Below are 26,660 nucleotides of genomic sequence, written 5' to 3' on the forward strand. Positions count from 1 at the left end.
ATTGGATCTCTGAACGTGTGCGATGACCGCTCTCAAGGATACCGAATAAAGTATGTCGGTCTCTTGTAGACGTGCCATTGTCAGGGGGTTTTCGAGACCAAGACTGCGATGACAAGCGTACGAAGGATTCGAGGTCCAGTGCCTCGATTTCAAGCATGCATTAACGCTTTGACTGAACGCCAATCCGCACCAAGAAATAGAGGGAGTAAACTTCGGGACCAGATGGGGATAATCCTGACCGCCCTAGTCCAGGCTGTCTTCTGAAATTCCGAGATTCAGCGCCTTCTTGATCGGCGTTACCTGAAGGTGGTGGTCAGGAAGGGTCAGGAAGCTTGAGCCAGCCAAGAATCAGAAGGATGCGGTGCTTTGTTTCTGGGTTAACTGCAGATACCCTGGTCATTGCATACTGATTTGATTATGAGGTGTAGTGCGCCGACTCTACACACGCGATGAGGCTCGCTGTAGTGGAGGGCTCCGGATTAATTTTGACCACAATCAAATCTTTAACGAGCGCCGAAATCTCGAACACGCGCTTTTCACCTGCATCAGAAAAGTGGCCGCTGCGGCCGGCAAACGAACCCCAGTTCTTGGGTTCAGCAGCACAACGCCTTGACCACTGAGCCACCCCGGCGGGCCACTGCATACTGCCAGTCCTTTTGCAATAACTTCAATACAACTAGATTATAAAGACGCGTGAGCCTAAAAATAAGCAACACATTCAGGCGAAATAAGTATGGAGCCCAGGAAGTTTATTTTCGTGCGAACCTGCTTTTGGGAACTGAAGAGCTTCTGCTGGTGTCCGACCGAGACGGCGTGGCGCTGCACGCTCGTCGCTGATCCTCCTGTCGCCTTGTCTCACAGGTCAGTGAGGACGTCGATGAACGACGTCTCCTCCGGAGGGGACTCGATCGCCCCCGAGCCTTTCTTGAGTTTGCTGGGTGGCGGGGACGCATTGATGGCAGCGTCCAGCTTTCGCTGGATGTTCGCGAAGGCGTCCAGGCCTTCGTAGTCGACCTCGCCGCGCTCCCAGGCCTCGTAGCGATCCTCGTCCGCCCGAACGGCGTCGCCACGAGACGTGCCCTGCAGCGTTGAGCAGAACGGGACCTGAGAGGGGAGTTGCTGCACATGTGAAGTGTTGAACTACCCAGGGTGCTATAGCTGGGCAGTTAAGGATTGGAACTTAAAGATTGCAGTTAAGGATCTCGCGGCACCGCCTGATTCCGGCAGTCGTTTGGCATCGACCGTTACAGCGATCTACGACGACAAGGCGAGCCCCTAAAGTGCCCTGCACTTAAAATACAGCGTTGTGAAATGTGAAACAACTAGCCTTTGGTAACTCAGTCAGCTCTACTGCAGTCACGAAAGACGTATAACGATAAAAAATGCAAAAAATATCGGAAAACATCTAACACGTAATATGGGCATGAGTGACGTCATATAGGTCAGCAGTAAAGCTATGGTCCCAATCTTTCTAGGGACCATAGTAAAGCTGAGGTCGACGGCCGCCAATCGCGCGGGCAATATTCTGTGTCGTCATAGAGAAATCACCGGAGTGTGCCCGGGGAGTCGCCGCTGCTTCATCCATTTTCCTTAATATCTGCTTTCTTCGGCTACTTGACGCAGAAATTTTGGTTTGTCTGTCCGTCTGTCTGTCTGTGTGACTCGATTCAGCCACACGGCTAAAGTGAAACGGAAACTGCGCGAGTCATATACACCCACAGCGAATCCGGAACGTTGAAGTCCTGTGTTAATGTTCATACTTGTCAACATTGTTCAACACGAACAAGACATTGCGCAAATATAAGGCAGAAAATCAATACATGAGTGATATTCGCAGTGTTACTTTGTTTAAAAAATCGTGAATGCTGGGTTTTTGCGATAGCAACTGAAATACTACATCAACTATACAGAAAAACGTCGCCTGCTGTTGCCAGTGCTACTACCTCCAGGCGGCACTTCAGAAATCAAACAGCCACAGCAATGAAAAGTTTCACTAGATAGGTTCCACGTTCCGTTTGGAACGCCTGTGGAATAGGGAAACGTTGTTCTATAAACGTTGTGTAGGGTGCCTCGATTCACGCGCGTCTCCGCCGTACGGCAGCGCTGGCATCGAGGCACCCGACTTGGAGCAGTGGAACGCGGTAAATTTAAATTGACTTGATGAAACCTCTGGCGTGTTATCTTGGGAGGAACGAGGCAGGAGAGTGACGGCATGACAGGTGAGAGGGAAAGAGAAGGGAGGCATAATTACTTGCCAGGGGCGCCAGTCGACTATCGTCTTTCGTCGACATTTGCAACGAAAGGAGCAGATACGCGGCCATTTTTTGTTTGAACTTCGCGGGGAAATTGGTGTACAGTTGAACCCCGTTATAACACAGTAGTATCGGGGCCGCAAATTAGTTCGTTATATCCGATATTCGTTGTAACAGTAGAGGTAATAATCGGCTTTACGCAAATCGGCATCTGGCTCGCGCAAGAATCCTAGATACAAAAACGCATTATTCTGGGTTTCGAACCCACTTTAAACGAGGTAATCCTTACCTTTCACCTCGTGTCATTTTAAATGAAATGAACCCGAAACACGAGAACATGGCATTACAACAGTTAACGAAGTTAGTTTTACAAAAAAGGCCTGCGTTCTCATTTCGCACCAGCCAAATGCCCTGTTGCGCCGGACGACCCAAATTTTTGCAACATTTTTGAACGATTAAAAAAGGGTTGTGTTGTCTTTCAACTTCTTATTTTGCTTTTTTTTATGCTAGCTTTGGAGTTTTGAGTGTCACTGGGACCAGGTATTTCTTCGTTACAGCCGATATGCCGCGACAGTCGCGGTTTCGGTTTCGTTATAAAAAGAATAAGTGCCATTGAAATAAAGCGTGACCAACTAAAGATCGTATTTAGTTCGCTATAGCCGATAATTCGCCATATCAGTGTTCGTTATAACGAGGTTCAACTGTAATTGTTTCCGGGACAAAGCAGTGTCTTTAGTGAGCCAAAGTTGTATTTTGTCTTCATACCCTTTCACGACAACAGTGATTCCACGCACATTCAACGCTTCGTGGATAGCCGGCGGGGAGGGATCCACACTCACTTGGAAGATGTTGGCCACCGACGTGTCACTGAGGATGGCGAGCAGGCTGCTCACGCTCTGGTTCCTGGTACGGATGCCCGGAGGCGCCTTGGTTGTCGAGGCAGGGTCTTCACTGGCCTCCTGCGCCAAGCATGCGTCGACAGGTTAAAAGTATGCTACTTGCGTAACTTGGAAGCAGAGGGAAATCTGTCGCTGCAGAGGGAAATCTGTCGCTGCCGTGGTTGGCGTCATTGCCGCTAGCGACGTTCCTCGCTTACTTGGCTTAGCTAGCCATATGGCTTTTTTTCTTGTCTTGAAGCCAAAATGAACAGAAAGGGTAACATTTTTGATGCGACGGCATCTCATTCACTCCCCTTGTCCCTCCATACGGCGTTATCGTTGTCCGTTCACACCCCTCCCCCACTCTCCTCGCCGCGCGAGCTGCGCTCTCCGCCGCTCACCCCCTCTCCTCTCCGATAGCGAACACTCTCTCGCGAGAGGCATTGGATTGGATTCGATTGAATTGGATTGGCTTGGCTTGGCTTGGCTTGGCTTGAATTGGCTTGGATTTGGATTAGATTAAAGTGGATTGTGTTGGATTGTGTTGCGTCATAGCCGCGCCACGTTGCGTCATAGCCGCGGCAGGGGGTTCACGGCACGTTTCACGCGATGGGAGAATCAACCTAACGGAAACAACAACGGAACCCCCTATGCGTCGCATCTACACAGGGGTTCCCGCGAGGGGAGGTGGGAGTAATTTTTTTTGTTAATCGTGCATGAAGCTTCTACATAATCACTGACAAATGAATCTTTTTGGAGGTGCAATGTTATAATAAAAAAAATTGATGAACCTTCTACAGTAATAGTGTTGCTTTTTCGCAGTCACAGCCAACATTTCAGCCTGTTCATGAGCCATTCCAAGGACAAGTGGAACGTGGCTGCCCGGTTGCGATTTTACGTTTCAGTCAAGTAGTATTGACTATGTTACGTTTCGTCTACTTTCGAGGCCGCGCAGAGACTTTCGAGACGTCGAGGCCGCGCAGCCGTCACATCCACTACACGCTTATTAGTACCAGTGGCAGCAAAAAAGCTGTCCCAAATAAATTCCACGATTTGCGTGTCAAACTTCTAAACTGTGAACGGGAACATATGCGCTTTTGAGATGATTATGTTCGGTGCCGAAAAATGTTTGAATCCACGCCCGCATCTATTGCGAAGTCACGCACTAGCCTAGCCGATCCGCTAAGCGAAGAAAAAATGTCGTGTACCGTGCGCTATTCACAAGCTGTTCAAAACTGGAGCTACTGCGCCGTAAAGTTTCTTTGAGCTGTGCAACCACATAACCCCTCGCTGGTAGAGCGGCGGCAGGGAACAGTACCATGTGCAGCCACCTGGAAAAAAAAAAAAAAAATCCCGGGCCATCTCTACTAACGTGAAACCTGGGGATGGGTGAAGCATGCAGTGTATACGTGTATTTTTGCTCCTTGGCGTTTTTGTCAACGGAGATGAAACCGTTTGGAGGTAGAGGTATAGAGATTTGCTGTAAAAGACTCTTGTCCGAAGCACGAAGCTCTCTAGCGCGAGGCGTAAACGAGTGTCTCGGTGTTTTTTGTACCGTAAGCTACACTGGCCGAGGTTGAGCAGTTTCGCGTGGGCTGTGAAGGGCCGTACTGCGCAAGCGCGAAGAGCATGATATTGGATTGGATTTGGATTGGATTGGATTTAAATTGGATTAAATTGGATTGTATTGGAAATCCAATCCAATGGTAGTACGGGTGCGTAGAGTTTTGGATCTCCACATTCGCCAGTCTGTGCATTCAAGAGGAGTGAGTGTGTGAGCGTGAGAGGGACAGAGGTTCCCAGCCTGCACCACATATTTATCGCAGGGATTCCAGAGGAGTGACGTCATAGCCGCGGCAGACGCACTGGCGCCGGCGCGTGCCCAGCTGTCGGCTCCGTTGCGCAGTAGCCAAGTCTGTCACTGCGCCCGAGCCGCTTTATAGCCGTTTCGCGTGGCTCCTGAAGAGCCGTGCTGCTCATGCGGGAGGAGCAGTGACCGGACTGGACTGGACTGGATTGGATTGGATTGGAAATTGTTTTAGCAGCAGTAAGCATGATAATCAGCTAATCCTAGATATCCTAGACAACCAGAAAAACTAAGAATGACCAGCTCAACCTTAGCTCCTGGCATAGCCAAGCTGAGCCACTGCTATTTAGCACGCGTTACATTTTAGCGCGAGGCATAAACGAGGTCCTGGTGTTTTTTTTTTATTACGCATTACGTTCTAGCGCGAGGCGTAAGCGAGTGCCCCGGTGTTTTTAGTACCGCGACTAAACGAGACGACGACGATCACAACGACGACTACGAGAGGAGACGCCAACAGACCCAGCACCCTTCGCCAGTGAAAAACGCTTTCCGTGGTCAAAATAAATCGAACGCGTGTCCCACGCATTATGAAGCCGGTGTCTATCCGATGGAGGTATCGCATTCCGGTTTGGCAGCATTTCCTTTGGGTTCGCAGCGGGAACGTCGGCTTGGGACTTGGCCGCGGGTTGAAGCGCGTGCTAACGCGGTCCACTTTGGGAGATATGTAGAAGGCTGCGGACAAAACGGTCCGGGCCTGCAGACATGGGGGCCTTTCAGCGGCAACGGAAATCCATGTGAAGTGCAAAAGCCGGGTATCCGACGAAGGGTGAAAGGCCGCCAGCTCTGCTGTTGCAATCTGCGCCATTTTTTTTTGAAGGAGGAGCCTTAGTATGCTATGATCATTTCCGTTCTGTGGGTTCTAGCGCATACTGCAGAGTTGCATGGTTGCCAATATTGCAGGGTTGCCAATAGGACTTCTGTGTCGGTTAAGTAAGGTTGATTAATACGCAAAAAGAGACGAAGCGCAGAAGGCCGACAGCGCCAGCGAAAGAATTTGAGCATTCACCCAGACTCAAGTGCACTGAGGAATTTTCATGAAAGCAAAGTTAGCTCGACTCTCAGGAGTAGTTTTCGAATTAATTTTGCTCATAACGTGGAGTATCACAGCTAAGTCCCCTGCGTGGAAAGAGCAGGATGACCACCTTTTTTTTCGTTCAGAAATAAAAGCGTATAGTCTTGTAATTTGCAGGGCTGCTATTGCTTTAGTAACGAAGGTTACATTTTGTACAAGTTACTGGGAGCTCCACTTACAGCTTTGGAGGTCTGGTTGGTCTCCGTCGCCGAAGTGCATGGAGTCGCTGCAGAAGCCTGGAGGGCAAACAAAAGACAGCTTAACGAGAGAAGACCCCGCAGCACTTAATTGAAATCGGTGCCTCTTTGCCCAAGAATACTGCCCATCATTTATTACCAAATTCCTTTATAAACCGGTAGCTGTGGGACCCAAAAAAAGATAAAATGATGTTAACTTAGAAAGTGAAATGTAGGTATGAAAGCATGTATAAAAAGGGTTGCTCGGAGCAACACACCGCTTTTCATAATGCCACAAATTGCCGCTTGCGCAATTATTAATCATTTCGGAATAGAAAACAGGTATTTGTTTAGAGAATAAGGCTTAAAGATATTCACTGAGGGAAGTAAACTTAGTTTCAACATTTTGCTTCGTGCAGAAAAAAGGCGGGAGTGAGGAAGGTCTCTTTGCTACGTCAGCACCAAGGCGATGGCCATTCGTCGTAAATGGGGCTTTGGAGCACAGCGCTGTAAAAGCGGGGTACGGAATTTGCAAGACAGTTCGCTCTGCGGAAGATATATGCATAAGCGAAAAAAGACGACCACTGGTTTGCATTGTCAATATACAGAACAGTCCAGAAGACGAACACGGTGAAGAAAAGATGGAGATGTAGGCAGGTGTAAGGTAAAGCCATTACTACTTTCTTTGCGCATTTAGGGGCCATGGAGACCTCATAAAAGTTTATTTCATTTAAAAGACTGTCGTCGTCCAGTAACAATGATACAAATTTTATCGCGAGCTGCAAACTTCAAAGTCGGGATAGTAAAGGGAACATATGAACCAGTAGCGACTCCCTATACTCACTTTCCGGCAATCTTTCTATGACGTCACGGAATCTTTTTGTGTGGTTGGCGTCCGCCTGCCTTAGCCACCGCCAAGAAACGTGACGTCAGATGGCAGTGGGCATTCTAGTTTCGTTTGGCCGTACCCCTAGAATGCCAGCGTGCTGTTAACACAGATAAATATGTTTTCAGTGCTAGACCATATCACGTCACTCCTGCATATTACACGTCACTGTGGCGCGAAATCGGAAAGTTCTTTCAAATTGAACGAAGCTTCATTTTGCCTTTATGGACACTCTAACGGGATGCTCAAGGTGACAGGTGGAGGTAAATGACACATTGTGTGCATGTACACGTGCCTATAACCAGTGACAGGATACTCAAGGTGATTTATAAGAATGGCACACCATGCACAAACGCCATGTGCATGAAAATACTGCACTAACAAATGACCTTAACTTGTGAATATGAGGACTTCTATCGCGACATTTCAAGTGGGAATACGGTTACGTTCCACAGATATTCAGTTTCGTTCTGAAGGCGCGCCGGCAAACCCATATGACCTACAATAATTGGCGAAGCTTGCACTACGTCGCGCGTGGCTTGAACCATAGCGAAGCTGGATAATTTATCCTATGTAAGAACTGAAGGACACACCACCACGTATTGAATTAGCTTAGAAATTGTTTATTTACATGTGGCGTCGTCGCTCTTTACTATGGCAGCAGTAGTCATAGTCATATCCATCTCTATCGTCGTCTTCCTTATGCATGACTGGCGGGCCCGCATCTTTTTGTCCGCAGGCTTTCACATTTCTCCCAAAGTGGAACGTGTCAGCATGCCCTACAGCCGGCGGCAACCGGCTTCGCGAAATGGGCGTCTGTAGCGCGAACTGTCTTGAGCTCCCCCCCTTCATGCGCGGACGCACGTGAACTGATTTCATGGTGTCTATTTGTGAGTGCCGCACGCAAGCCTGGACGACGCCGGGCGCTCCTTGTAAAACGCGTGCTCACGTAATTGGTAAACGGTGGGAGTAACTATGACCTACGGTTTTTATGATTACGCCGTTGCGGCCAGCAACAACAGCTACGCTGTTAAAAGTAATTGTTTACGACAATGTAACACGCGTTAAGGTAAACCAGTGGTTCTCAAATGGGGGTTCTCGGACCACACGGGGCCCCCGAGAGCCTTTGAGGGGCCCGCGAAGCCCCCCTCAAAACTTTTCCCCCTGCCATTCTTTTCTCCTCCATTTTTGCCAGCACTTGTTTGCAATGCCGAAAAAGGTGGCTTCATCGCATTGCATGTGCACTACGTTTCCCTGCGTAGCACATATTTTAACGTATGCTTTTTGCACAAGACGCCAACGATGAGAATAAGAAAAAAAAAAAAACACACAGAAAAGGCAGCATATAGGTAAAGTTTAAAACACTTTTATATTCAAGAGAAAATTGCTTAACATTATGACGCGCATCGTCATTTTCGTCAAGCAGAAAAGTCAGGCATCGGATAAGTACGTGGGCGACGTAATCTGCACGTGCAAATTGTTTGACAGTATGACATCGATCAACATGTGCTCCATCGTGGGGTTCCCCATTCCTCTCGAAAGCCCAAAAGGGGTACCCGGGACCGTCACGGCTGAGAACCAATGAGGTAAACAAGCGAGCTTCGCATACCGTCGTCTCCTCGGGGTTCGTCGGGAGGGGCTTGCAGATCTCCTGTCGGCAAACCAGCCCGGGCCTCTTGGCAGTGTCTCCGCACGGGTGGCGAGCCAGCTTCGGCTGGACGTGGCGCGCGAACACGTCCCACCTGTCACACAGCGCAGGGGACACGGAGCAACTGAGAAACACGTACTCGCTCATGACTCCGGACATTTCCATTCTCCGTGTTAGTGAGAGCTAAAGACATTGTACAGTGAAACGCCATTCATACGTTTGTCACAGGACCAGGAACAAAAAAAAAACGTAAACAGGAAAACGCAGCAGTGAGGTAACCTTCGAAAATGAACGAAAACAGTGTAGCTTTGACTTGCAACCATGTATTTCTGCAACTTCGGCTTTCGAACCTTAAAAAAACTCGAGAATGTAGGATTGCTTGCGCTTTTTGCGATCGCTGGAAAACACCCCGCTTGGCAATGCAAGGTCCCCAGCGATGTCGACTCTCTTCCGCGCTGGCTGCTTGTCTACTGCGTTTAGTACGTCAAGCCTTTCCCGAAGGGAGAGCGCCTCCCGTTTTCGCGACGCCATCAAGGTAAGACAAAGTTTGCGGTTGCAAGTTCAACGGTGTTCTCAAAGCTTGAAGCGCACGATGATCACAATAGCGTGCGGTATTCATGCGGTGGTGCTGTTATCATAGAGTTAGCTGTTATGGCAAACACGCACTTCCGGCGTTCCGTAGTGAAACTTCCGTTGTAAGCGCAGCGATGATGGTGATAGCACACAGTAACATAGGGCCATCTAGTGTTGACGAATCGCACCCGCGTGCGGCTTCATGCAGTCAGTTCTGTAGCCAAGGCTGGCCGATTCTCGGCAAACGCCAAAATGGCGGTCCACGCTTGTTGCTGGGGTGCACATGGGTTCGGAGTGTCGGATTGCGACGAATGATCCGGGAACGTACTCTGACACAAAACGTAACAGTGAGGATTTTAATACATGGGACTGTATATATATGTGAGCTGCACCGGGACTAGACAAAAACAACGTAGGAGCCGGGAAAACGCAGCACTGAGGAACGTAAGAGCGGGGTTATACTATATCTTCACTTGGAAGGGCATTAAAGTGAGCCTGCGTAGACACTTTTAAGCTTGAAATTTAAAATGTGTAACCAGCCTTGCGTGCTTTCTTGGTCAGCGTATGAGCACGCTTAAAAGAGAATTGCATTTAGAAAGCCGCTTTTTCTAAGCGAGAAATTTCTTTAGACACTCCCAATGGTTTTTTCCCTTCATTTCTGGCTATATGGCACAAAAACAGACCGCGCTGACAGGCTGTACGGGGTGCGTTACTGCGCACGAGATATTAATGCAATGAAGCATATTTTTGCAAGATCATTCCTTAAATAGCTCCACCGGTTTTGTCCAAAATTTCTGGCTCTGGGGCGTCGAAACAGCCCCCGCACATGTCTAAACCAATGAATCATGAAGCTACTCAGGTGGTACGATAGCGTGAAGAAAAATATGAGGCGACGTGAGGTGGCATTAAAACAACATACATACGTTTGCACTAGATGCGATTAATGGACGTTTTAATAATGACCACTGTTCCAAGAGGTCTCGCAAATCTTAGCATGAGGCGTATATAGATGGTATTCACAGAAAAGTTTAGCTGTCAACTTCTTCGCTTGGCAACACTGGAAATGGCCATGACATTGCCGAAGCACCACGGACATGGTGCGGCTTGTGCCGCTGCGCCTGCACGCCGCAGCAAAAAAAACGGCGTGTGTCGTCTGCTCCGTGTAAACCTGATTCTCAACGGTGGTGTCAACAGAGATATTATTAATCGCTGTCACATTGGAGTCAAGGCATTACTTTGCGTTCGGTGGGGTAGAGTTTGGAACGTCCAACACACATATCCTGTGCTTAGCACGGACAAGTACCGCCATCCAGCGGAGCCCGACGTAACCAGTGACGGCGCACTCACATGGTTGCCTGCATGCATGCCTCGCCAGTGAATACAACCTATACGCTTCCAAGTGACACAAATTGCGATTCACCCTACGTCAGTGTGGGAGTACTGGCTGTAGTGCCAACTGTAATTGCCAAATGTTTACCGAGCTTGATAGTTTCCGTCAAAGAATAGGGGCTGCAGTTTACCACTTTTGCAGGTGCTCCGTATTGTGCTGGCAGCCGGGCGACGGGTGGACGCGGCCCGTTGTCCAGTCGTACGCCTGCGTCCATGGCTTGTCTATGCCCCAGAAGTGGACGATTTTGGCACCCTGAACCCCGTAGTGACTGTACGCTTTCTCGAAGAACGGCCGACCCGCGGACCCCTGGACTTGAGAAAGACGGAATTTGTTTTTATTTATTACAAAGTTGCAATTCCGGGTAGGGGATCGAATTGCTTAGGACACAGCCCATAACGACTGAAATTTTGATGCGGAAGTCGGCCAACATTGACATTTTAAAGACAATCGAGTAATGACCAAAGAAATTGCAGTGTGCACTCTGAAATGGCTGCTGTAATTTAAACCATTCTATTCGTTGCACTGCCTGTCAAGTTGAGTGATGTGATAACCTTTCGCTGCACATTTTAAGGGTCTTTTCAGTGTTTAATGCCTGTACAGATTCTTGAAAATTATTATAAACGATAACAGGCAACCCTCAGCATGCCCTGCCGAGCTGTGAGTTCGGCTGTATTTTTCACAAAATGATCTCTTGAAAACACAAACCTCTGCTGCAGCGTTTCTGGTACAAGACATCGCTGCTGGCTTCAGACCATTTTCAGAGCTTTTTTTTTAAGCAATGTTTTAGCCATGCACAATAAAGCAGGCCTCGCAGAGACAGGGAGTGGCTACGGAGCACAAGCTGAAAACCGCAACATATTGTGTGGCAACCCGGCAATAGTGGCGGGGGACAATCCCACGGGATGGACATGTGCCGGGTGAGGATGAAGATGTGGCGCGGGATGAGCAAGATTAGAACATGGCGGACTGGGCTGGACTAGGTGTGCGCAGCCAGATCGGCTGAAGAGTGGACCTCAACGGAACATTCTGTGCTTCTTTCTTAGTCCTTGTCTTTTGCGCTGTTGTTTAAGATCAGAATGAACCAACTGGCCCCAGTCGAGACGCTAATTCAACGGAACAGGACTCCCAGTAAAGGTGTGGTTTAGGGGGTGCAGTGTCTTCCTGGAGAACCGCGGCCGGGTGCAAGAACCCCGGTACCACAATTGTAAGGCCACGCCAAGAACGACGGTGACCCGTGGTTGATGCCGGGATGATGCATGTAATGAAGATGTACGCGCGAACACGTGGCAGTGTACAGAGTGTAGAAAGACGGCTGTAACATGTGCAACCTTCCCTTCTTCTGAAACGTGGTAACATTGCTTATTCACACTGACAGAGCCGCTCCGAGAAAGTTGCACGTTTAGGCGTGACGTTGAACATTTGGCTGCATTAATCATTAGTTGCAAGAAGAAGCAAGGGGTTAAGCTATAGGCTGACACTATCGCCATTACCGATGCCATTGCCCTTCCATAAAGCATGCGATGTAGCAGCATAAAGCTCTTTATGCTGCTACATAAATAGCTTCCAGTTGGCTAGATTTCGGAAGCCGTAGTGGCGTTGATACGTATTCGGAGCGGTAACAGACTAACGCGCCACCCGCCAAACCCTTCGCACTTCCACAGTGCAAATAGTACGGTCGCCTCAATTTTGTGGCTTAGAGGACTCAACAGAGGTTGACAAGTTCTGGTTGAAGTAACCGTGGTCAGAGGCTAAAGCTGTTTGGTCTGCATTGCGGAAGCATGCCTGTGCAAGGAGCGAAGGTTCCGTTAACACTGTACGTTTTTTGACGAGCCTTCGATTGCTTCTGGGTTAGTTTGTAAGCAATATTTTGTTCCTGGTCGGAAAGATGCAATCGGTCCAGACACACCAATTTATTTACGGCCAATGGCTTTCACAATTGTAACCCTTACATTGTTGGTTTCGTAATTTCTTTACTGAGATAGCTAACTTTCTATAAGTGCCGAGGAGGCAAATAATTGTTTAGCCTTGCCTGCAGATTGTAGACGAAGGGCAGCTTAAGAGACATCTCGTGTTTCCACTGACGGCCGAACACCTCGTTGAGAACACCACGGTCGACGCCGTCAAAGCTGGTGTTTTCCCGCGCAGTCTTCATCACCTACGATTGCAGAGGGAAAAAAAGAATTATTGTCTTTCCCTTGCAACAACTTTCTATCTCAATAGGCTGCGCGTAAACTGTTGTAAACGTAACGCTCTAAACAAAAAGGAGCTGCAAACTGTAGTCTGAAAAAGTTCTTTTCCCTGAAACAAGAGAATTGCCCTATGTTGCAAACGCTATCAGTTTTGTCTTAAATCAACCTTTGCATCAATCGTCAAAACTACGACAGTGCGTCAGGGACGCCTCGCTTCTGCTAAAGAGTCGGTGACCTTTATCGCGTGAACCACTTTTTGTTAGCGAATGCTAGTTTCCGCGCGGTGTTGCTATTTATTTCACATTATCCTAATTAATGGTACTTGCTATTTTTGGTTCATTATTACTATCAGATGTAGTTACCTCTTCGCGTTCTTTCAAAAAGCTTTCTGCACCCTCCCGTACAGGAAGGGGAGCTGTATGAATTTAATCCTGGCAACTAAAACGACGCTCTTCTTTTTATCCTCCTTCATTCCTTTGTTCATTCCTTTTAGTTTCTCTAAGGTGCAACTCTGAGTGGAACTTGTTTTGTTGATGCTATCTGAATTATCGTTGTTCCAGGGTAAACTTCAGTTCTCGACTTTAAGGAGTACTGACACGAAATTTTCGTGTTACTTTTTTTTTCGCTGCTATGCGTGCCTACCAGCCCACTAATCATAGAATGACACATTAGAAGGTCGAGCGCAGCGTGAACATTCATTTACGGCATCGTTTATTCGTGTCAGTTTCGGTTTCGACAAAACGAACGCCGAGCGGCCGCCATGACAGGAGGACGTACCTGACGTCACCATTCTTGCCGCACCGCTGCCGGTTTGGACGAGCGCACGAGCGAGCGCACGCGCGCGCCCAGACCGGCCGAGGTTTTCGTCATCCCCGCGCGCCCAGGCAGCATGACGTCAGTTCCAAAACCATGACGTATACACACAGTGTAGCAGCGCGCACCAACTGCAGCCAGCGCTTCGGCTACGTCATGGGGAGTTTGGCCTCGTTCGTCGTGGGGTGCGAACGTGTTTTAAACGCGGAGCGTTTCTTCGTCGCACGATGTCCCTCGAACGTCGGCGGCGGTGTCCACACGCTCACTGCGCATGCGCGTCGCGGCGAGGTGCAGGTGCGCGTCTCTCCCCCGTACCCTCCTCGCTCTCAACAACAGGTGCAGCGTTGTTGTCCGTCCGCACCCCTCCCCCTACACTATATAAAAAAAATTGGGCCCATCTCCCCACGAGGGTGGACTCGAGTAAATGCGTCGCGTAGGGGGTGGGTGTATTGCGTTAACGATAGTGTTTGGGGGGTGGTGGTGGAGTGGTAGTGAATGTGTTAACTATTATTGCTGATTACTATTAATTATTATTATTTCTTTCATATATTAATTATTACTTTCGTGATTCTGCGACTCGAGTCCCCCCTCGTAAAGAGATGGGTCCAATTTTTATTTTTTTTTGTGACGCAAGAAGGGAAGGCAAGGAGTAGGTGGTTGTAAGTCGTTATTTATTTATTTGTTGCTGTTGTCGTTGTATTGGACGCTGAGAACGACGGCTTTGTGGTCGCTAAAGTGTACTGTTAAGGGGTCTTTAAGCAGTGGTCATGCGTTGCAGCAACTGGTGAAGACGAGATCGATGCAACTGCTGCCGTGTATCAGCAGCTTCTTGACGTAGTTTGAATGAGTCAAGGATATAAGGCGCGTTCGTACCCTTTGATTCTGTGTCGCTTTTGTGGCGCAGTGGGAAGAGCACCATGTACCTCGCGTTCCGCCCACAGGGTCGTGGGAATTTCACCCAGCAAGCTCCCCTCACTTCGGACCACCGTGCACGACTCATCGCAGCACAGCCGTCGAGAACTCCCGGACGCAGCATGACGCCAGGACCTGTGCTTGTGGTGTGTACTGTGCTCGGTGGCTCCCCATGACTGTGGCAACGCTTCTTTTCTTCGCGGCGCCTTAACTTTTTCTCTTTTTTCTCTTTACCTATCTCCTTTTTGTCTACCCTATCCTATTCATCCCCTTCTATATTTCCTACCCCCCGGACTGGGTTGTATGCCGGTGAGCCCTTAGATGGGCTGAAAATTATTCCCAGTCCATTTCTTTTCCTTTGAATCGACCAGATTTAGGGGAATCTGGTCGATCGACGGGGAATCTAATCGACGGATTGTCTTTTCTAACGAACCACTACCTACCGGCTACGTCACGGGAGCTCCGACGTCGGCAGTTTGGGGCAAGTAGCAGATGATGTAATGCTGGCCTGCTCTGGGCTTTCTCGTGCGGGCGAGGATTAAAATGGATTTAAACTGCGTTATACTGAACGGTTACGGTTGAAACTTGCTGGTAGGTATCTCCCGATAAAAAGAAAGCATTGTACATAGGCAGCTTTGAAAGTTCGTGTCACTACTCCTTTAAGGGCACACTCTTTTGAATGTAGTTGTCGTTGCAACTGAAAATTGGGGACTTCCGCACTGCTAAACCCTGCACCTCCATTAGACACTAGCTGCGACTGTATGTGTTACCTTGCAGGTGCTGTTTACATCAAATTTACGCACAATGATATTCGTTTTCTGAGACCTGACTCGCAGATTCAGGGGCAGGTCTGTCTCTGACGGGACGCGTCACATGAGCCGAGGCTACATGCTTTACCTTTGTTACTTGTTACAGTGTGAGTTAATATTAGGCATTCTTGTGGAAAAAGCGTCCTGGCTGCCAGTTGGTGAACAACCTGGACAGGCTACTCATGCGTAGTGGCGTAGCCAGAAATATTTTAATGCGTAGCATTCTTTGCCAAGTACCCCCACAGCCAGAACCGTGTAACGCCCTGCATTTCCACAAAAATACAGATATCGCGGAGGTTCCACCTGTAATCGCTATAATGGCGTAAATAGAGATAACTGGCTGCAAGAAATATTGAAAAACTAAAAAATAAGAAAAATATGAAAAACATTACGGAAAATGTCGAAACGTATAACGCATGCAATTTCCACAATAACACAGATATCGCGAAAGCTCCAGCTGTAATCATTATATTAGAACGAAATTTCAGAAAGCTAAAAAAAAAATTAAGAAATATATAAAATAATTACGAAAGCTGTCGAACTGCGCAACGCCTTGCATTTCCACAATAATGCAGATTTCGGGAAAGTTCCAAATGTAATCGTTATAATCACGTAAAGGGATATAATTGGTCGGAAGAACTTCTAAGAAACTAAAAAAATAGGAACAATAATAAAAAAATTGAGGGAAATAGCAAAACGCATGCGCATGGCGTTTCCATAACAATGGAGATTGTGGAAACGCATTAGTAGATAATTCTCTGAATTTCTGCAGAATTTTCCGGGGTGTTATGCGCCGCCGGCAAAAAAGAAATAACCTACAAGAAAAGGCAGTCTGCGCGCGAACATCCTTTCATGTTCCTTTTATTCTGGCCTCGCGGCACACTGTTCGACGGGGTCGATGCGCCGCTATCCATAAAGATGCCGGGTAAACATTGGAAGGCTTAAAAGGCAAACTTTAATTAAGGATAAATGAAAAACAGGAAAAGGTTACAAGTCGAAAAAAGAGAGGTTCCTCCCTCTGGTTAGCTCAGTAAAAAAAGTGGTGCAGTCTCGAGGGCTGGCAGCGGCAGACTGGTGGTCGTGGCGTCTCTGGACCCAGGCGCGGCACGGCTCTGCGAAAGGTAACTCAACACCTCACCGGGGTCGCAGGACAGCGGGAGAAACGGGCCGAATTCCTTTTCCGGCCGTCCCCGGCTCGGAGAGGGAAGGAGAAGCACGCACACACAGGCACAAGAACAGACACACATCCCACTCGTTTCACCCTCCTAGGGACACCGGCTGACTCGGAGTTCAGAGTTTGTGGCCCCTCGCTGCGCGTCGAGGAATGCGAGCAGAACACCTTTTCTTATCTAATTTCGCTATTTTGCTTCCACATTTTAATTTACCGATGCGGAGTGTGAACAGCGGGCGCAAAGAAAGGCCGAAATGCGAAGGGGGCAGAGGGGCGAATGCACCACTCAGAAAATTCCGGCGGGTGATTTGACACCGAAACAACCCTCCTGTATACACCTCTGCTCATGCGTTTAAAAAACATACAGATATTGCCACGAACCATATTTTGGATTTGTTTATGTTTTGTTTTTGCCGACCGGCTGCGCCGGGCTGTCTTATCTGTGTAATCCGTGGGCCAAGCGAAGCGCGCGTCCCATTCTTTATGCCGCACGTGTTGTCTCATTTGATAGGGAGAGTGTATCGAACTAACGTTACCAACCTAGAATAATAATCTTTGATCCGCAATGTTCTGGATGTAAATCGACGGTTCGAGAAACACTCGCGCCGAAAGATAAAAGCCTGCAGAGCAGACGCCGTGGTATTTGACTCGCCGACTCTCGCCTGCGCACTTCACGTTGTTGACTGCTGCTTCGCCGCCTGCGTATTCTCTGAGTTGTTAGGGGAGCACACGTTCGCTCCAATAAACTTCTTTTCCTTGAAGACAACTGCGTCGTCTTTGGCTTCGTGACAATATGACGGCGGTTACCCTCTTTGTCCTTTCTGTATCCTACCTCGGCTTTCCACGCAGCGCAGCTCACCCAATCACCAACTTGTCACCCAACACATCCCTTCGGTGCCCTATGCGCGCTCACCGTTCCGTACGTCTTCTCCGACGGCTGGAAGACGAAGACGCCCGTATCGAAGAGGTCGGGCCAACCACGCAGCGGCACGGCGGACAGCTCGCGGCGCTCGAAGAGCTCGTCACAGTTGGACAACACCAGGGTGTCCGCGTCCAGGAAGACGCCCTTGCTGAGGTGCAGCAGGCGCCACGCGTGCAGCTTTGTGTACGAGCACGCCACGTCGTCCACCGCACGCGCGGGGTAGCCCAGCTCGTCGCGACCCCTGTAGGCGACGCAGCGGGATAGGTGAACGCTACACAGGGACGCACAGCCGTAAAAAAAGGTTTACGGACCACTGAAATGGCAATTTTAGGTATTTATCTTCCGGTAGCAGCCCACAAACTGTGGTATGTGTTGTGTTGTGTGACGGTGTGCTGCCCCTTTTTGGGAGGTGGGGATGTGTTGTGTGACGGTGTGCTGCCCATTTATGGGAGGAGGGGATGTTGTGTTGTGTATGTTCGTTATGTTCATGCCACCAGGTGGCGCACAGTGCTAAGGTGGCCGATTTCTATTGTCATCATCAGTAACCGCAGCCCGGTTATAAATAGCGTGTAATAACAATAAATGTTCTCTTTTCCGTGGGTACGAGGTAGCGTCTGCATCTCTATCTGCCTCGTATGGTGACTCGGTGAGCGCCGGATACAACAGTATGCATGCGAGATTTGGCATTATCACTAAAGTATTGCGAACGTACCACACATGTACCGTAAATGTACCGTGCCGTGCACGTATACGTAAAAGTGCCGTATTGCAAAAAGTACCCCGAGCTGCCGTGCGGCAGAGAATTAACTTAAAATTGCTGCTTTTGTGGTCTGTAAAGTTTTGCTCTGCCGGAAGCCAGGACCAATTTCCGGTAATTCATGCCCCGAGGCCCCTCGTGGGTTAAGCGGGATTCACACGACGGAGAAACCCTCTCTTTTTGGCCCGCGGGGCCCACTTACGTGACAGGTTTTAGGCTCCGCCCCTCGGTGGGGATAGCCCGCGGTGGCTCCACGAAAGAAAATGCCTCCGCATGTTTTCGCTCGATGGCGGTGACCCTCGGCGGGAAATGGAACCTGTTCCTCGGCGCTGTCGTCTGCTATACTCGGTTACAACTTAAGAACGGCACCACTTCATGTAGTGTATCACTCCGCCAAAGCGCCGGACCCATGATGTCAGTGCGCGCGCGTTTTGAAAGGGGTTTGCTATGAATGCGTGATATCGTCTGCCATGTCTCACGCAGTTTCTTTGTCGTCACTGGAGTCGTTTATAAGCATATTAAGTCCAAAAAATTACGGGAACGGCTCGCACCATGTTAAAAATATTCCCAGTAACGCCCTACTTGCGCCGCGCGGAGAAACATCCGGCTACGGTGATAAGGCCCAGCGGCAACTTCTGGTGCCGTTCTTAAGTTGTCACCGAGTATAGTCACTCCGCGTAGCTCCGCACGTGTGGATACGCCGCCAGGCCGGATAATCCGGTCACGTGCTGTTGACGTCACATATCAGTCCGCCTCCGTGAGAGGGTTTCTCCGTCGTGTGAATCCCGCTTTACGAGGGATGCTGTAGTGGAAGCCTCCGGAAGAATTTTGACCACTTTAGGATCTTTAACGTGCGCCGAAATCCCGACACGCTCGCGTGTTTGTTTTCTGCTTCATCAGAAAAATGAACGCCGCGGCCGGGAACTGAACCAGCGGCCTTGGGTTCAGCAGCGCAACGCGTTAGCCACTGAGCCACCGTGGTGTGTTTTCCACCAAGTCTTACGGCGACACCAACATTGGGTGACCTAACTAAAAGAGGGGAGAAAGCATTAACCCCGGTCCCTCGTAAATCAAGGAAGGATAGATTATAAGCCGAAAATAGCTTAAATAAAGCCCAATATATACGTCTAATCACATAAGTTTTCAAAATACTTTTCAATACTCCCATGGTTATGCCTCGGCTGAAAGCTCGATTAGGCAAACGACAGATGGCACCACGCGGCCAAATTAAAAATCACTAAAAAAATAGGTATACGAATATCCTCCCAGAGAACAGCCGCGTAAGAATAATACTCGGCGGGGTTCTCGACAAGCGGTTGAGTTCCCAACTCACAATCGCCAAAAAACAGAAAATCTTTAACCAATTATTACCCACAAGCAAAACGTCCAACCAAGAAAGGGCAAGAGAAATAGCAAAGAAACGATAAGACTCCTGCGACCACTGATTATGACCAGAGTATTTCAGTGCCTGCTCTACCACACATTTACCAATACAAAAGAAAGTGAAAGAAACAGCATCGTTAGGACATCATGTAAGGCAGTTCTCACCCTCGCAATTTTAACCCGGTGCACCACCAGGGTAACAGAACGAACACGCATAGACGGGTCTAGAGGAAGGGGACGGTCATTAACTTGATGGAGGGATGAAATAACAATATTCAGAGCAAAGAATGGACTCGGGAAGCGCCGGACCACAGCGGGTGAAGGTCAATAGGACAGGCCTTCAGGCTGCAGTCGTCCTAAATTGGGATGTTGGTGACAATGACGATGAATAGGTCCTTAACTTGTGTCTTCCTTACGCATTCCAAAAAAATCAGAGAAAGAATGCACTCTCCTAGCACCAAGAAAGTGGATGTAAAAGCAAAATCGGGAGGGGCGTCATACCCTTTTGAAAAGAAACGGGCACCCCCAAACAGAACAGAAAAGACAGGCAAGTCACCCCACCCCTTTGAAAGAAAATCACTGCACGCCATGATAGACATGGCACCGATCCAGCGACCTCGCATAAAACTTCTCCTCTACCAAAAATATGGATACAATCCTACACAAGAAGGGGGGGGGGGGCGGTTTAGCAGGCTCAAGTTCATTCGGGGAAAGCTGCAATATCATGAGACTCCGGGATACTCCGGGATGTACGATACACCGACTCCGGGATGTACGAAAGCACAAGGCCCCGATTGTCTTAGTTGACTACTCTGGCAATCTTTGTGACTGCGTGATCCTCCAGCATACATGGCGAAAGAAGTGGAAGTTAGAGCCATCCTCTTGGTGATCCGAACAGCGGAAGTATCAAATAAAAGCGTAACACCACTAGAGTGTCACAAAGGACATTATGCTGTTTTCTCGAGGCAGAATACCAAGCGCTTCGGTAAGATACTCCCATCCATATTGCAGAAAGTTATCAACGCCACCTGGATAGCCGGACGCAACGGTTTGATAGCGAACGACGCACTATGCAAGAGGGACACTAACACACGTACCGTGCTCCTTTGTGACCACGACTACCGCACTGCCTTCTTCGAAAAACGTTCAGAACGAATCCTCATCCTATGCCTAGGAACGCAGTCATTCCCCTTGCTACAACGAGGCCCCAATGCCGAAGAAGAATCACAAACGCTGTGGACGAAAACCAAACATGGTTATCTGAAAATCCACGTGCGTTTAGGTGTTTGGTGGGAAGATCAGACATTAATAAGAACCGAGGAGGATTTATTCTTCGAAGAGACGTTTATTAAAACGGTTGTTGGAATTCTCATTGGCTTAATTCCTCAGTCAATTATAGGGGTAGAGTCCTCGTCAGGCGATTCAGCCTTTAGTCTCGGTCCCTGTAGCACGCTATGTATTTTGGTCTCTTCAAATAAAGTATGAATGAGTGAACTGTGAGTTAATCTGTGGTCATCAGCTTCCTGTGCCACCCTGATCGTGGGCCAGGGCTAGGCTGGCTCGGCTTGGCTCGGCTAGGTTAACTCGGCTGGCTCGGCTTGGCTTGGCTCGGCTAGGCTGGCTCGGCTTCGCTTGGCTTGGTTAGGCTTGGCTCGGCTGGCTCGGCTTGGCTCGGCTTGGCTCGGCTCGGCTTGGACAGCAGAGCCAGCCAGAGGGATAGAGGGCGTGGTAGGAACACGAGTTTCAGGAGAGTCCAGCACCATGTGTCAGAGTACAGCGAAGCTGTCTATCGCTAGGATACGGGATTTTATGGCATCAGCGCGGGAAAACGCCATGTTTGAAAGCTCGCTCACAAAGAACAATTTTACACTGATAAAGTCCCGGGGCCTTAATACTTTGATACAAAACGACTTTTATTGCCCCAGGAAAACGTCTTTTTAGCAATGCATTTGTGGATTAGTGTAGCTTGCTATTCGTAAGATGGCTTTTCCACATTATGTGTCACGCTGAAGTTTACTCATAACGTAAGCGACGACGAGAACGGACGGCGCATAAGGCACCAAAGCGCCTTCAGAACGGAGGTGCCGATACGGAACAGTTCAAGGGCCCGGGCGGCGATATGCACGACTTGCACGATCGTCAGTTCGGCTCGAGCTGCAACTTGCGCGACCGAAAGTGATTCGATGACAAGCTGAGACGTGAAAGTCCGGCAGACACTCGCCGCGGAAACACCGCGTTAACATGCACGCCCCCCCAAACGAACGCAGTTTTGCTGGGCGGCAGCCTTCTTCACGGAAGGGAATTGCCTGTGAATTTTTTTTAGTACTTTCCCCAGCCACTACTGATGCGGCGGTCATGTCTCTAGCCCAAATTAAACTGGCTAGCATTTGGTGGCGCGCTACGTCATCGGGAGGCCAATCACCGGAATTGCAAAACGTATAAAAAGGGCCCCGTTTGCGCATGAAGATGAACAAATAACTTTCAAGGTCCCGCTCCCGCAATTGACCTTCAGTGATATCGCGTCCCACATCATAGGACATGCACGTTGATCTATTCTGCAGCTTTTGATGGGGGAGAGAGTGTTGCTCAGAAGCTCACCACAAGCATCCCCTCCGTCACATTGTGCGAGGGGACGGGATTTGGTGGCCAAGGGGCAGCGTGCCTCACTGCGTCCTTTTAAAGCGGAACTGTCAGCCTCTCACTGATGATGTCCATACGTAAAAACACACTGCAAGAAAGCCAGCTTGGTCTGGTGTTGTTGTTGATGATGACTACAGGTGAAGTGAAAAAAACAAACTCTTCCTGTGACGGGATTCGAACCTCGGTCCCTCGCGTTAGGAGACCTACGTCTATCCGATTGCGTCATCTCCGCTTTTTTTTTTCTCCTTGGAAGATTTATGCACTATTGCGTCATTTCCGCTTACGGGCCGCTCTGCCTTTTTCTGTGGGTTCGTTGCGCGGACACTGGCTTTGGACTTTGGCAGTTTGGATTCTGGACGACGGTGATGGGGAGAGGAGGCGCTCAGCTTCCTCTGGGGGGATTCGCTTGCTGTCGCGTCAGGACTCAGTTTGGACTTTGATTCGCAGGGCAGTTTCCACCTTGATCGTTGACGCTTGAACTTTGACTGTTAAGAGGTTTTCACTTTGATCGTTGACACTTGACTTTGGCACTTCACCATTTGATTTTCGCATGCAAGAAAGCTTAGCTTTTGAACCATCATCGTCGTTAGACAGAGGAGCTTCTGATTATTCCTTATCGACTTTCTTTTCTGATTGGAACACCAAAGTATTTTGTTTAGCGCTAACTCTTATCTTGCCTCTCTTCGATGCCGCTTTCTAACGCCTTTTTTTTCTGCCGTCAAAACCAGTTAGAGGATTACTTCACTAAAATATGCTGTTGGGCTAGTTGGTGCATATTGCTTCAAGAAAAAGAGCGCTACAAGCCACGACAGAAAAAACGAAGAAAGACAAGCGTAGCTGTTTTGTTGTTCTTCGTTTTTTCTGTCGTGGTTTGTAGCGCTCTTTTTCTTGGAGTTAGAAGAACGCTGGCACTCACAGTTATGCATGTTTTGCCTCAAATATGCCTGTGTTTTTTGTTTGTTTTTTCTGGATAACGAGGACATGGGCTGCAGGAAGTTTTTGTATTTTGTAGTTTGGAACAGTCTTGCCAATGTAGACTTCGCGTCCCAGCGTTGTTTCAGATTCGCATGGTTACTGGATCGAGTGACAGACCCACCAAAATCTTCACGTTTATGTATTTCAAGAAAAACTATTCGTCTTTCAAACAAAGCGACTCCCAATTATTCTCAATATTCTGCAGCGAGTTGCCATGCACGTACCATATAGTACAAGTGCGCTAGGTATTAAACACACGCGAGTCATCATCTTCAGCCTACTTAGTTCTTAGAGCTGTGCACGGGCCGAAAATTTGGGCCAGAGCCCAGCCCGGGCCCGATGCTGATCGCAGTAGGCCCGGCCCGACCCGACGAAGAAGGCCGACGGGCCGGCCCTGCCCGGCCCGTTAACCTTATGGCCCGCGCCCGGCCCGACCCGGCTGCGTGTTTCCAACCCAAATACCGTAGGGACCCGCAACTGATTGGGGCGCGTTTGGAAGCGAAAACTACCTAAAGGCGGTAAAATGCATCGTAAGGGAAATGATAACAGGCAAAACCACCATTAAACGAGCAAAACAACCCCAATTAAACATAACAATCATACACATATCCCTACCGCAGCTGTCCTTCACTCAACTACATACGAAATAATTGAAACCGACATAAACAGGACCGAACCGCCCAACCTAAAAAAAGATGAATGAAAAACCCCCCAACCACGGACAAATTCATGGTAGTATTGAAAAATATTCAAGAAAAGTAGCCGAAATTGAAATGGCCCAAACCACTGAAAAGTAAAAAAAAAGAGCTGGAGCTCACCAAAAGGGAACAAAACCACCTGGCATTTTGTGTAAAATTTCAAAATGTGCCATAAATGAATTAAAAAAAAGCAATTAAAAATAGAATGGCACCCTTGGGTATTTAAACCTAATTCTTGCAATTGCTATCCAGAAATGGAACCTGTATGCCAGCCGGTTCGTGTTTGATTAAACAGGGTGTGTACTTGCTTTGCTGTTTCGTCCGTATAGGTACGTTTCCTTTTCTCAAGAGTATATAGGGCTGTCGGACTCGGTCCCTTCTTTTTATCGAGACGCAAAGAACACGCGTGCATTTATGCCCATTTTATCGTTGCCGCTTCACTACGTTCTATACCGACTCATATCGCTTATCTATAAAGTTTCAACCATATTAAGTGTTACAGTTTAGGCAGCTGTTGGCGCATTTAAACCATCCTACTGCCCTGTTGCGCTTTTCCTTTCGTCTTCGTCTGCCGGCCATGACGCCCGAGGGCACAGGCCACCTCCTACCCTTGCAGCTACGCTCGCCGCGATGTTTTCCCGCCGAAACAAAGAGCAAAACTAAAGTTGAATTGTCACCTCAGTCTTTGACAGCTTGACTTTGTTGGCTCAGAGACGGAAACGCAACTCTGAATAAGGAACTGCCACAGAAAACAGATGAAGACGCAGGTTTCTCTAGCAGTGTTTACAGTTCAAAGTGTTGCATCTTGAAAATTTGTTTTCGGCCGAACTTAGAGATGGAAACTAGTCACACTGAATTGTCATTCGTTGCACTTCCCTAGGCGGTGTGTCGCTGAGGCGCGTGTGTTGCTCAGTTAATCCCAAGACATGCAGTTGCAGATCTCTCACATTTAGCGGCTTGCGATACGCCCACATGAGTCTCAGGGCCTAACGATAAGTTCCGTGGAATGTAAAAAGAAACCTGACCCGTGCTTTTACCGCGTCAGCAACGTGTAGTTTCTGTGATATCATAGAAAACCTAAGTATTGCTTTACCGTGCCGGGCCAGCCCGGGCCGTCAGGACGGCCCGGCCCGTCCGAAGCATTTACATTTCGGCCGGAGGCCGGCCCGGGTGAAAAGTAAGTCGGGTGGCCCAAGCCCGGCCCGCGGGTCGGTCCCGGGCTTTCGGGTAAGCCAGAGCCCGTGCACACCTCTATTAGTTCCACTGCAAGACGGAATCCACACCCGAGGAGCAGTGGGAGGAGGCACTGCGTAGCCCGGACCCCCAGGCGTGCAAACTACCCTGGTCACCCGAGCTACCGACGTCGCCGCTTTGCTCTTGCCTGCGGCCACGGGTATCCTCTGACCTAAGGAAATGCTCAATAAAAGGTTATCTCTCTCTCTCTCTCTCTTCATGCCAGGTTGGCCTCTTCATGCCACAAAAACTGGTTCTGGGAGGGTCATGTTATGTTGAAACAGGAGGAAGAAAGCGCAATTGAAACGTTCATCGACTTTTGGGGCGGCAATCATTTCTGTAAAGAGGCGACAAGTTCGCGTCGGCACATACGCGCAACACAGCAATCCAGAAAGCACGAGGATAATGTAAACATGGATCATACCCATTTTTTCGCCTCACACCATCAATTCGAAAAAAAGATATCGATAAACGACAGTAACAGAGACCCGTAATGATAGGGGCCAAAGCGTTTATTAAAAAGTTAAAAACCACAGCAGCCAAGAAGAATTAAACACACGCGAAGATGAAATTAAAATTAAAATGCACTGCACAATTTCACGAGGGCAGATCCAAGCTGCAGGTGACTCCAGCCTCGCGCATCTGTTTCAGCTGCATTTCCCACATGAGCCCGAGCGGACACGGCGGGACCTCGTCGGGGAAGACGAGCTGGGAAGGCGCTGCGTCCTCTTCTAGTGGCGGGGGTTCAGGTCCTCCCGCGAGGCGTACCGTCTCCGCGGTCGAAGCCGGCCCGAATGAAACGAGGGGCGGGGGCATGTCCTTGACGGGCACCCCGTCTTCGACCATGGTCGAATTGAAGGGACCGTCCAAGGCCGGCGGCGAAAGTGGCGCTGGGGAGACCGGCAGCGCGTCCCTCACTACGACGTCAGAGCTGGCTGACCAGAGGAGGGTGCCCTCCGGTTCGCCCACGTCGTCCGCCTCGCCCGACGCGCGCCTCAGCGTTTCCACCTCGGCCCACGTCGTACCCCAGGAGGTGCTCGTGGTGGGCGAGCTGTCGGTGGACGGTCTTGAGAGGCCTCCGGTGGTTGACGCCTCCGCAGCGTCCACAGGCGCTGCTTGCCGACAACGTAGTCCCCTCACTGCCGCGGTTCTCCGAGTCAACGCCGCTGGGACGGGTGAGGAGTATTCGGCCCCAAGACGGCCGAAGGGACGCCGCAGGGCCACGCGACCGCGTGTGGGCAGGGGCGTTGCTGTGCGGCCTCTTCGGGGACATCCGCTGGTCGAGGGGAGAGCGGTATCCTCAGCAGCAGCTTGCGGGCCCGATGGACCTGAAGCTCCCGTGGTAGAGGCCGGTGCCACGGGTGCGGGTGCAGGCTCTCCTCGTCCAGGGCGATCCAAGGGACGAATAGCCGTACG

At 49.3% G+C, this 26,660-nt stretch overlaps 1 protein-coding gene across 1 annotated transcript; it reads right to left on the minus strand.

Annotated features, from left to right (window-relative positions):
* Nucleotides 1–795: 795 nt before the first annotated feature.
* On the minus strand, nucleotides 796–26,090 carry LOC144177870 (glycogenin-1-like). The gene is made up of 8 exons (XM_077705449.1): nucleotides 25,846–26,090; nucleotides 17,550–17,799; nucleotides 12,772–12,897; nucleotides 10,873–11,048; nucleotides 8,741–8,873; nucleotides 6,249–6,305; nucleotides 3,092–3,211; nucleotides 796–1,080 (listed from the first exon to the last, which is right to left on the minus strand). The coding sequence occupies exons 1-8, from the start codon at nucleotides 26,088–26,090 to the stop codon at nucleotides 856–858; spliced, it is 1,332 nt and encodes a 443-aa protein (XP_077561575.1). The 3' UTR covers nucleotides 796–855.
* Nucleotides 26,091–26,660: the final 570 nt, after the last annotated feature.

The sequence above is a fragment of the Haemaphysalis longicornis genome, unplaced genomic scaffold (assembly GCF_048455015.1).
Source record: "Haemaphysalis longicornis isolate Haplotype H1 unplaced genomic scaffold, Haemaphysalis longicornis Haplotype H1 scaffold_33, whole genome shotgun sequence".
Classification (NCBI taxonomy): domain Eukaryota; kingdom Metazoa; phylum Arthropoda; class Arachnida; order Ixodida; family Ixodidae; genus Haemaphysalis; species Haemaphysalis longicornis.